Source organism: Theobroma cacao, chromosome 4 (assembly GCF_053813885.1).
Source record: "Theobroma cacao isolate CCN51 chromosome 4, ASM5381388v1, whole genome shotgun sequence".
NCBI classification, from domain to species: Eukaryota; Viridiplantae; Streptophyta; class Magnoliopsida; order Malvales; family Malvaceae; genus Theobroma; species Theobroma cacao.
Genome location: NC_142642.1, coordinates 37,416,544 through 37,429,024, shown reverse-complemented (window position 1 = coordinate 37,429,024; position 12,481 = coordinate 37,416,544). Strand labels below are relative to the sequence as shown.

At 33.8% G+C, this 12,481-nt stretch overlaps 1 protein-coding gene across 1 annotated transcript; it reads right to left on the bottom strand.

The window, feature by feature from the left end:
• Window positions 1–2,449: 2,449 nt before the first annotated feature.
• On the bottom strand, window positions 2,450–9,058 carry LOC18603068 (Leucine-rich repeat protein kinase family protein). Its single transcript, XM_007034819.3, has 11 exons — window positions 8,200–9,058; window positions 7,538–7,802; window positions 6,857–7,019; window positions 5,988–6,738; window positions 5,429–5,855; window positions 5,129–5,310; window positions 4,491–4,650; window positions 4,035–4,262; window positions 3,608–3,958; window positions 3,152–3,253; window positions 2,450–3,062 (listed from the first exon to the last, which is right to left on the bottom strand). The coding sequence occupies exons 1-11, from the start codon at window positions 8,769–8,771 to the stop codon at window positions 2,826–2,828; spliced, it is 3,438 nt and encodes a 1,145-aa protein (XP_007034881.3). The 5' UTR covers window positions 8,772–9,058; the 3' UTR covers window positions 2,450–2,825.
• Window positions 9,059–12,481: the final 3,423 nt, after the last annotated feature.

Sequence of the window (12,481 nt, the reverse complement as noted above, 5' to 3'; positions counted from 1 at the left end):
AACTAAGCAGTAACCACATGAGGTTTTCATTTCACAAAGAGAACTGGGGTTTTGCCGGCCTGGACCTTGGATCTACTTAAGTATAATCTTGTTTGATATCTTCGGTAAGTGTGTTCCCTAATAGCTCTGCTATGCTAGCCCCCCTATACACTCTAGACTGAAGAGGAGTAGACTAATGAAAACGCTGCTGCTCTGGATCCTTCCAGGGATTGCCAGGTTTGAGGGGCAGCAAGCAGTGCAGCATTGCAGGAAGTGGGGCTGGAGTAGAGTGGTCCCTTACAGTTTTTTACACAGCTTACTGTGAAGGGGAAACAATAAACATAAAAACATTGTACTTTCTCATGAAAACCCAGATACACATCATATTCACAGAAATATAACATTATATGGTCACATAAAAGGTAACAAACTAACAACACAAAGACAGTGGGGGAGAAAGGGCATAAAATGGCTACTGCAATGCCTCATTAATCAGTCAACATCTTTGGAAGGGAAGGGTGGTGCCTTTCTGTCTCATGACTCAAGGCATTTGCATTTTGCAGGGTCTAGGTACACTGCAGAAGACCCATCTAAGAGAGAGAGAGAGAGAGAGAAAGGGGATGCTATAACAGGAGTTGGTTTGGGATTCTTTCCAACCAAATCTCACTTGTGACCTGTCTATTGTTTTATGTTCTCAAGACAGGTTGGCATCTTTTCCCTTCTCTCTCTTACATATGCTTTATTATGATAATTGGAAAGAAAAAGATGGCCAACTTTTTCCTTTCGGTAGAGAAGGGAAGGGTTAAATGATTGCAACACCTGGGGCTGAGGGGGCACCAAGGTCAACTAACGAGCCCAAGTTGGAGGAGCATCAGTTTTAGGATTCTTTTGGAATAATCATATTTACTTGTTTTTGTAAAGGATAAGGTCACTTCAACAGGAGATAGAATAATTAGTAATTTAATTTTAAATAAAATTTATCTTTTAATTATTTATACATTTTAAATATCTTTTTATCTTGTAATATGATAGAAGTCTATAAATATAATTCTTCTACCTTAAATATTAATACAAAAAAATACAATCGATATTATTATTATTATCTTTTAATCTAGTTATTTGTACATTTTAAATATTTCTTTATCTTGTAATATTATAGAAGCATATAAATATAATATTTTGATTGTACAGATTAATATAGAAAAATATATATGATGGATATTATTATTATTTTTTAATTTTCACAAAAGCCTTCCAACAATTGCAAGAAGTCCTGTGCTTTTAAATAACTATAATGAAGATGGTAGACTACAATTTCGAGATTCTTTTTTTTTTTTTCTCTTTTTTGTATAAAGGGAACTTGATTAGAATTAAAGAGCTTCCTATCCAGGAGTCATAGACTTGAAGCATATCAGCATACAGAATGACAATTTCAGGATTCTATGACAAGTTTTGTTCTTGCCTGATTGTTGAAAGTTCCCTAGAATTGGTTATTACCTGAACCCACTCTGGACAAAATATTCCAGAATAGAAGAATTAAAGGTTAAAATCCAAAAGTAATTGGCTAATTGGTAATTCGTGAGTGCCCTAGACTTGGGTCAGTCTGGCTCCGAATCTAGTAACTAATTGTCTCCAATACATTTGTGCAACGGAAGACCCTGAATTCAAGGCTTTCTACACTACAAAGAGAGAAGGGATATAGACTAGAAGAACCAGTAAACAAGAGGCTAAAGTGATTTTTAGTAATTGTTAGAGCTGTTTGAAGCAGTTTTTTTTTTTTTTTTTACTTGTAGCAGTTGAAAATGGTGAGAAATGTCTCAGTTCCCTTCCTTCCCTTCAGCTTCCAGGGGGTGATCTATGCTAGAGTCCTGATAGACGTGAAGATTTTCACCAAATATAAAGAAAGATAACAGATAACGTAGCATACGTTTAGTAGTCAGTGGTAGGAAAGAAATGGACTACTGAAACCTTAGATGGTTCAAGTTTACATCCTCACCACCATGAATATGCACATCGAGGAATTTGCAGCTCCAACCTTACACGCAGAGTCTTGGAAAAGTCATCCATCTAGCAGCAACATAAATATTTCATTTGTCAGATAAGACTCCTTTCTTGCTGCACTCAAATTTTGACACGCATCGTTTAGGTAATTGATAAAAGGGAGAGATACTCCAAATGAACGATGGTACAGATTCCTTTTCAAGTGAAAATGTCGTTTTGTAATCTTCGTGTACATTGTAGACTAATACACTATAAAAATCAACCAGCAATTACCTATTTAAGTTCAATCTGACATTCATAAACAACATTTTAAATCCGATACTAGATCCTGTCAAATGCTTTGCCTACAAAGATAATGTATCATATAAATAAGATCCGATTCATATGAATGCTAGGGAAACTGAATCAGCAATAAAAAAGCAAAATACCCCAACATCCATGTTATCAATGCCCAATAAGAGAGGACTAATTATTTGAAAACTAAAAATCAAAATCGGGGGGGCTTTAATAAATAACTCAGATTTACTTACATTGTGGACCAGATACATTTGATAACCAAATACTGGGAACCCAAATTAACTACCTACAAAATTTACACATCTCAATACCATCACAGATTTATAACCGCTGGACATATCTAACTTCTTGCACTATTGCTAAAACAAAACTAAGTCCGGCTGCTAAACCTAGTCAGTGCAACTAATTGTGAGGGTAATTAACTCCTGAAGACGTCCAAGTATTTGGTCCTCAATGGTATAGGGGTTAAATATAATAACACAACATAATCAGGCTACAATAATTTGGGATGGGGAAGCAATTATTACTATCGGCTAACCTACATGTTCCTAACTCGAATTCCTGAAACCATTTGTGTGTTCAAGCAAAATATCATAAAGTTCTTTGGCTGTTGGGCGATCGGTTGGATTTTCCTCCGTACATCGACAGAAGACATCAACAAGAAATCTAAGTGTATCTACTTCAGCTTCTTTTCCATCAAGCTCTGTCCCAGATTGGGTCATTGCACTCTCACTCAATGAATCCAACGCCTCCAGCTCTTCAGTTAGTCTTGGACGTTTGCCCATCTGCATATAGTAATCAGAGGAAATAACCTGCTTAGATCAAAGGTATCAAAAAAGAATGTGAGAATCTCAGGATTTACATTTGCTGTTACCTGAAGAAGTTCATGAATGTGTAGCTCTGATAATCCAGAATAAGGAACTTGGAGAGTCAACAATTCATAAAGCAGGCATCCAAATGACCAAATGTCCACTTCCTGAAACCAATAAGAAACATGACTTTAAACATCCACAAAACCAAAGTAATTTTCTTAAACACGGAAAGGAGCAAAACAACTCAAAGCAAATATGGCAAGAAGAATATCACTTCAAACCAATATCTAAATCTATAAAAGGATTCTATTGCTCTATATGTTAAACCCACTTCCACTTCCTCCCTTCCCCTCCCCTTTCTTTTCAACATAAACATGTACACCTTAGCCTACCAAGTAATTTATCTTTTCTTTATTGTCAAAGTTACCCGCTTAAGCTTTCCATGCTACACAATCATTTTCACCAAATCAAGGAATAATATATTATCAATTGAATAACATGGTAAGAAAAAAACTTACCAGTCCATACTGATTTCGCTTATGCATTGCACGCAGAACCTCAGGAGCCATCCAGCGAGGTGTTCCAACACAAACATTAGGAGGATGTATCCCTACATGAGCAATACAACATGTATGCAGGAAAGACCTAAGAGGTACTGCTCTATCAAAATCACAGAGCTTCACAATAGGGCTTCCATCAACTCTCTTCTCATCCAGATCAATCAGAATGTTTTCGCTTTTTATGTCACGATGAATAACATGCTTTGAGTGCAACTCCACCAATGCAGATGCAATATCTCGTGCAATACACAATGCAAAATCCACAGGGACATGCTTCTCACCAGCTTCAGCTAGTTTCTCAATATGAGTCTGCACATAAGCAACAGGACAAATCAGGTGTAATAACAAGCAACTCAACTAACCACATATAACACTAAATACATACCTTCAAAGATCCTCCTTTTATGTACTCCATCAAAATTGCAGACTGCAAGATTCGATGTTCTGACTTTCCATCCCCTATAGGAATCCACTTGGAAGATATTTGATGGCCATACATTTCTACTATGCAAGGGTGTTTCAAAGCACCCAGTATTCTTACTTCTCCCAGGCAACTGTACTCAAAATTTTTCACCTCATCAAGTGAAGCACCAAGTACTTCTAGAGTGCGCACCTGCAAATCCACATCATGGAAACATTCATAACTAAAAAAATTCTTAGAACACAATTGAAAAACTGATAGCTAATTGAAAAGGCAAAACAATGCCATGACAAAAAAATCTGAATCGATAGTAATTACACTGTAACTCGTATATCTAAAGCACAGGAAATAATCTGAAATTCATCACATTTAGTGCCAGCAGTATCATATAAACCTGACAACACAACTCAAGTAACACACCTTTGCTGCAGCCTCCATTGATCCATATTTGCATCGAATGAGAGAACTAGAAGCCACTCTTTCAATTTCATCACTTATGGTCATAGAAGGAAACGAACAACTGAAGACAGGAGTGCTTTCCGTTCTAAGAGAAGCTTTTTTTCGACTGAGGGGTATGTATCTGTAATAGAAAGCACATACCTATCAAAACAACAATGAAAATAGGCAAAATGTTTTATAGCATCACATCTGATCCACACAAACACACACAAACATGCACGCACACGCACGCACGCGCACACACACACACACACACGCACACGCACGCACGCGCACACACACACACACACACGCACACGCACGCACGCGCACACACACACACACACACACACACATTATCAGCACAAGATAACAGGAACAAAAATTTTAAAATGACTGTTACTGCTGCAGTTAGTAAACACAAAAATGTTAAACATAAGATTCTGCTTTCACAAGCTCTCTCTTTCCAGATTCCACCCTGCAGCTCTATAGTGAGACCAAATCTTCAACCCAAACCAGTAACATAACAATGAATATGCTAGAAACACAAGGGAAAATCTCCAAAATAGTTTTTCCAAGTACAAACATTCTGAATATTTGCGTCAAGTGAAGAAATTAACCTGCTAAAGTATTCAGGATCCGTCTCTTCTCGTATATCATGCGGATGACAAGCATCAACCACCATACGAACCCATGAATCACCCCTCCTTACAAGAATGATATTCCAGGCATGTGGCATGAAATCCAAGTAGCCCCTAACAAGCTCACAAGGAACTGGAGGTTCCATCCGATCACATAGATACTGTAGCAATTGAAGTCATACCAGGTCTTAATAAGACAAAAGGTAACAATGCACAAAATTAATAAATACCAAACACAAAATACAAAAAAGCCAAAGAGAAAAAGGAAAAAAAAATCACCTTCATAAGCAGCGCTCTGTGTCTACAGACACCGAACTGAAGAGTACCTATAGGAACAACAATGGAGTTCCTTCTGGACTTTATTGACCGTAAAGATCTCTCACAGAGCTCAGAGAATACAATATCTTCTACAGTATCCAAGGTCTTGTTAGATGCACTAACACTGTCACCATTTCCAGTTGAACATGTGCAAATGAAAGGCTTCTTGTAGTTAGAACCAGATAGTGCTTTTCGTGTCCTTTCTACAATACCACTTCTATCACTCCCTCCAAAATGATCCGATACAAAAAGAGCAAGCAATGATGCTATCTGCAAGTTATCAACTGGAACCCGCTCTCTATCTTTTGCTAAACCATTCAAGTTCTTCAAATGAAATACCAAAGCTTGAGCGGAGAGAGCAATTGCATCTAACTCTTCATCTCTTTCCCTAGAGAAAACGATATACACAATCATTACTTAAATAGAAGATTAGAAATATGGTTTGCCAACCCATTAAGTAGAATCTAGTATTCTTGGTTCACAAAGCAACTTTATTTCTATTAACATTTGTAAAATTAACCTGTCAACAAGAATTACTTCACGAGAGTCTAGATGAAAAGTCTGCTCATATCTACTCAATGGCATGAAGGGCCGATCACGTCCGGCATCATAAAAGCCGTCTGGTAGGTGGTCTTCTGTCCCACAAAATGAATTAGTACTATACTTTCGTGATAAATTGTAGCAATAATCTGTTGGTTTTCGAGACTTGCATGGTTTAGGATTATTAAGATCCCTATCAGAATGCCTTTTCGACTTAGAATTAGACTTGCATATGTCAGAGGATGAACCTTCATCCTGCTCAATAGCTCCTTCTCCTACAGGGTCTAAGGATGCATCAAGCTGAGAACATTTATCTTCACTCCCTTTATTTAATGACTCATGACCAACTGATGTACTACTTTTTACATAGAACCCCTTCTCCAAAGTAAGTGTATCATCCTCATATCTAACACTACCCAATTTTTCATCTTTGGCTTCTGATGATGATAATGTTTTGTCATCATCTACACCCACAACTTCTGATGCAGCTTCTGCACAAGTGTCAGAGGTAGGGACATCATTGTTGCCTGGTACATCTCCACCTGCCTTCATTGTCAATACTTCAGCATGTCCTTCACCTTTCCACTTCCTGCTGTTGTTTAGACGTTCTTGTCGAGCTCTTTGTTGCAAATAATGTCTCCTCTTCCATCGTTTACTTGACCTCCGAGTTGCAAAACATCTACTGTTTGACAATGCAACAGTTAAGATACCTGATGAGGTCTTATGAGAGCCTGTGTCGATTTGAATGGAATAAATTAATTCCTAAAGACACTTAAAAAAAATGAAAAATAATATTATGAGATTGGAAAGGGAGAAATTATATAAGAAAACTGATTGTAAACACCTTACCATTATAAGAAACACTTCCATCACTATCCTGAGCAGCAGTTTCATACACATCCATTTCAACCGAAGAACTGGTGAAATCATCACTGGATGTGCCTTTGCCATTTCCTTCCAAATTGCAGTGTACCCAAGAAGGTATTTGAGAACAACTTATAAGTTTATTGTACTGGATTGATGGTGTAGATGTGTAAACAGGAAAAAAGGTTAGATTTAAATATTGAGATGTTGTGCAAATGCATTAAAGCTTTAACAAAAATATACCGCTAGTTATCTATTATGATGAAAATCACCTCTTCCAAAAAAAAGCCAAAACGAAACAAAACATAAACAACAAATTTAAATATGGTGTGACATACAAGTTACAAACCAATCAATTAACATGCTATGTACTCTAACTAAAAGTAGAACAATATTTATTTCGGTACTTGTACCACCTAAGCTTTTGCTCCTTAAGTAGAAATAGTATGCAAGTGTATATCCTGAATAAATCTCAAAATGAATTGAATTGTCTGCATCCTACATAAAAATGTAAAGGGAAGGGCTTAGGAGTTAGGACTATCTAAATCTGGTCAGAACAAGCAAATAACTGGTGATGACAAAAGTTTGAGGCTAACTGCTCATTTAGATTTATCAGAATAGATTACAGGATACGGATCAATAAGTCTACATTCATAGGATAAGTACCTGAAGATTCAAAGTCTGAAGATTATGCATAAGGCTAAGTTCAAGAGACCCCAGTGACGTCAACCTATTATTTGATAAGTCCAAGTTCTCCAATCTTTGTAATGAAGACAAGCCCGAGGGTAGTTCCACCAATTTATTATTGGCAACTTTCAATGAAATCAAGTCATTCAAATTACTAATTTCAATTGGCAAACTCTTTATCTTATTGAATGAAAGGTCCAGATATTCCAAATTCTTTAAGCATCCAATTTCTGGAGGAAGGTATCTGCAGGAAAAGGGAACAATTCGAATTCAAATTGTGGTTTTCTCAATCTATCCAAACAATTCTATAGTAAATCCCTTGTTAATGCAGGACAAAAACTTAAAAGCCATACACCCCTTCCCCACACTTTTACTGTTCACAAATAACAGTAGGATAGCAGAATCTTTATTAACAGTTTTCATTATTCTTTAATCTCCTTTATTCCTGTGTTAAGTTCAGCTTTGACAGCACATTTCCTAATGACATTTTAAATTGGAATAATATTAATGAATGGAACAAACCAAAAACATAATATAGCATGCACATAAAAACATATAAGAAAAAAACTGAAAATTTTCCTAACCCAAAGGATTATAGAATTATAAATTCAAAAAAGATAAATTGTTGATAAAACACATACCTAATGGAAAAATAACAAACAGAAAGCTTGGTCAAGCACTTAAGCCTGGCAATCTCACTCAGCAGAGTCAAAACCGAAGGCCGAGGCGGAACCCGACTAAGTTCCAGCTCTTTCAACCCTTTTAACTTTCTTAAAGCCATTCCATTAAATCCCGGCGACGATATCTTCACCTGCAAACATTCTAATCCTACCAAACCCCCAACCTCTGCCGGAAACAAATTAATTTCGTTTCCAAAAAACTTCAAATTCCTTAACCGACTAAACGCCCCGACTGATTTCGGAATCAAATTGAACACGTTTTTGTATAAATAAAGCCCGTCCACGGACTCCCCCGACTCTTCCAATATCGAAAACTCCACGCTTTTCCCGGAAACATCGAGAACCGAGTCTTCAACCGTACCACTACTACTATGGTTGTTGTTGCTGTCAGCTCCGCCGTCGACAGCGGAGGTGACGGCGGTGCTGTTGGTGTCATTTTCATCGTCGTCGTTTTCCTCCTTTTGTTGGTTGGGTTTTCGGTCCGGGTTTTCCGGTAGGGTGTCAATGACATCGGTAGAATGAGGGAGCTGCATTGGGTTTAGGGGACAAAGTTGTACTCTTAGAGAGGGGAAACGGGGAGGGGAATGAAGAAATAGGGATTTGCTAGGGAAAAGAGGGTTGGGGATAGGCTTTGAACAGGAGATCTGTTTGGTAAGGAGGAAAGACTTGTGAAAATTGGAGAGAAAGTTACAGGGAAATTGAAGAGAAGGAGCGGAGAGGGAAAAAGTTCGAAAGGTACCCCTCCCCTGGCCTTTTTCGTTGAAAGAAAGAGAAACCCTAGAATCTAGAGGAACCGTAGTACTTCTACAGTTGTTTTTTTTTTTTTATTATTCTTTTTAGAAAGAAGATGATATGTAATTTCTTATGATTTAATTTGATTTTAGTGGGATTTTTCGGAATGACAAAAATAACCTTCAGCTGAAAGTGGAGCAGTCAATATTGGTGGCCACGTGAAATATAAATTGGAAGGTTTTTTTTAGTCTTTTACACATAGTCTACTTGCAGATTTCTTTGAGGTATTTTAGATTCGAACTAAATATTTTTAAATTAAAATTTTAAATTTTAATTATTGAGATATTTTAAAGTAAATTTTATTTTAATGACCGAAGCTTCTCATTATTAAAATAAAAAAGAAAGTAAAATGAAGGAAATTGGTAAGAGGATGAACAAAAAAACAAAGCAATCAACAAATATAGCATATGTTTTGTCATTTTTTTTTGTTAAGGATATTAATTCGATTCGTTTTGTTTTTTAATAAGGTCAATTTGAATTTTTCAAATTTCAAAATTTTAATACTTATCTTATTGAATTGATCATTTGTACATTTTCATGTTCTGATCATTAAGAAACATGTGTATGTAAAAAAAGTAAGAATATAAAATTATAATTAAATTTTTTATATATTCTCTTAATAAATAAGGGCGGATCCACCTTGTTTATTACTAAAAAATAATTTTATCCTAAATCTTAAATAAAAAATAATAAAATGACTTGTATGTTTTATTAATTTTTTCACTCTTTAACTTTTTTAAGTTTCTTTACATTATTGCCTTTGTTTATTTTCTGGTTCTTATGAGTTGATAAGAATGATGAAAAGCATAAAGACCTAGGCATGAATCCTAATCGAGTTATTTGACGAATTATGAAAATGTTGAGACAGCTTTTTCAATGAGGTTTATTATGTAAATGACAGTGGAAAGGAGACCTTGACATTGCTGTACATTGGGGATTTAAATTTGCACAGGAGAGCCAGGTCCTGACCAAAAATTATTCATTGGATTAAACTATTGATAGGCGAACTTAAGTTGAATGTCAATAGTAGTTCTAAGGACGATTATCAGAATGTTGTTGAGGGAGATGTTTTGAGGGACCATATAGGTAATCTTATTTTGGATTTTTCAAAAAACTTTGGCTCACAAAATTAATTGCAGGCGGAATTAATGGCACTTCATAGAGGCCTACGTTTATGTATGGAGCATAATGTGTCAAGAGTGTGAATAGAGATAGTTGTGCAAGTTGTCAACAAATGATACAGGATAATCATAAAGGCTCATACAAAATTCATTATTTGCTATAGTCTATTTGAAAATGTTTGCAGGTCATGTCTTTTCGTATATCACATATTCATAAGGAGGGAAATCAAGCTGCTAATTATTTGTCGAATTGCGATCATACTCTTCAAAATCTCCATGTCTTCACACATGCGCAAGGTGAGCTCCAAGGTATTATGCGATTAGATAAAACAAATTTACCTTATGTCATATTTAAATAAATGTAAAGGAGTAGTACTCATAATTTAACTTTGTTATATTTATTTATTTATTTTAATTATTTAAAATCTTGTAACATGGAAGTGTTTTGATTTTATGATTGCATTCACAAATATGCACACAAAATGAAACTCTCCATTTTAGGTACTTTTCGAAATTCTTCTTGATTTAATGTAATTCTGGAGGTTCGGTTTATGTCCCCCTCCCTAATGTATTTAATTTTTTCTATTATTAATAAAATAATTACAGGATAGTTGGGCCTTGCGAAAATTTTCAGCATAAAAAAAAAAAATTTCTTCACATCTCTTTCACTTTTTTTTTTCTTTTTTCATTTTTACTTTACTCTCTTGTATGTAACTCATTATCGAAACACATTTAATTCTTTATGAGGGATTTATGAACTTGACAATTTAAACAAAAAGGGATGGGGACTACTCAACACCATAATGTGAAATTAAAAGAATGAAAAGTTTTCTTTTGTCTTCTCATTTCAATTTATATTTATATTTTTATTTTTATTTATTTTGTTTCATTTTAATTTTATTTGTTTATATGTTCTAAGTTTTTATAAATTTTTTTCTCTAAATTTTTACTCTTTTTTAATTATGACATATGTGGATTTTATTTTCTACATGTCATGTTTTTTTTTCTGTTATCTTAATTTTATTTTTTATGAGTTTAATTTTAAAAAATTAAAAATTTATTATATAATTTTTAAATATAAGTTCTAATGTTGTATTGTTACTTAAAATTTCATCAATAGATCATTTTTTTATTAATTTTAATAATATGAGAGAAAATTATTAATCTTGTATATTGTATTTAATTATTTATATTTTATGCATTATAGTTTTGTATTTAGTATTATAAGTTTAAATAAAAATATTGCATGTTGACTGCATTATTTTTTTTCTCAAGTTTAATTAAGGTATGAATAAGTTGAAAATAATTGACAAAATTTTTAAAATAAATATACAAATTGTTTAAATAAATCTCCTACGCTTGAGCTAGTAAACTTTAATGCTTTAACTCATAAACAAGAGTAATGTGAATCAAAATATCCAAAATTTAATCTCGAATAGATGAATGTTTTTCAATACAGAGTTAATAATTGATGAATTTAAATCCAAAATAATCGATGTGCACAACTTTATTAAAAAATTATTGTAAGTATTTTTTTATTAATTTACATGTTATATAAAATTATTTTTTATTATGAACTTTTTGATTATTGGTTAATTTAAATATATTAGTTTTTAAAAGTTTTAGTTCTTATTTTTTCTGTCTTTGACCCGTCAACAAAAATTGACTAATTTCATTGTTATAGTAAATTTCAACAATTAAAAGTATATAAAATCAAATTTTAGTATCTAAATAAACGGACTTTTAAATTTATCCACAAAAAGGTAACGCTAATAAAATTCCCCATATAAACATAAAAATCAGCAAATTAAGTATAGGATTATTCAACATTATTGGTCATTTCCAAATTCTTGGTCTAAGGCTAGATATGGTATTTGAAATTTTTAATTACATACTAAATTTGTCAAAATGAACCATAATTTTTCAGATTGTAAATTGATCCATCCTTCTTAATGATTGACTCTAGGGTTAATATTATGCCCACTCTTAAAATCTTGTAATCTAAAAAAAATAAAAATTTATTTTTAATATATATAAATACATATATATATATATATATATATATATATATATATATATATATATATAGTACTTTATTTGGTTCAAAGGTTGAATATTAGGATTAATCCATCACTATAGATTCGATGACCATCATCATATTAACACATATTCATTGACCCAATATCAACTTTTTTTTTCGTTCTTTAAGAAATAAGGAATTTGATTTGACCAATAAATAGATTTCAAGTTATGCTAGTTTACTTAAAAATCATGTATTATTACGGGGACGATGGCTGACATGGCAACATCAGCGGCTCATTGTATCCATC

What these genes read in the sequence shown, in the direction of transcription:
- LOC18603068 (XM_007034819.3), bottom strand. Translation starts at nt 8,771, where the DNA reads ATGCAGCTCCCTCATTCTACCGATGTCATTGACACCCTACCGGAAAAC. An exon ending in TTCAGACTTTGAATCTTCAG is followed by an intron (nt 7,020 to 7,537) that starts GTACTTATCCTA and finishes CCATCAATCCAG; the next exon opens with TACAATAAACTTATAAGTTG. An exon ending in GATCCTGAATACTTTAGCAG is followed by an intron (nt 4,651 to 5,128) that starts GTTAATTTCTTC and finishes TTTCTATTACAG; the next exon opens with ATACATACCCCTCAGTCGAA.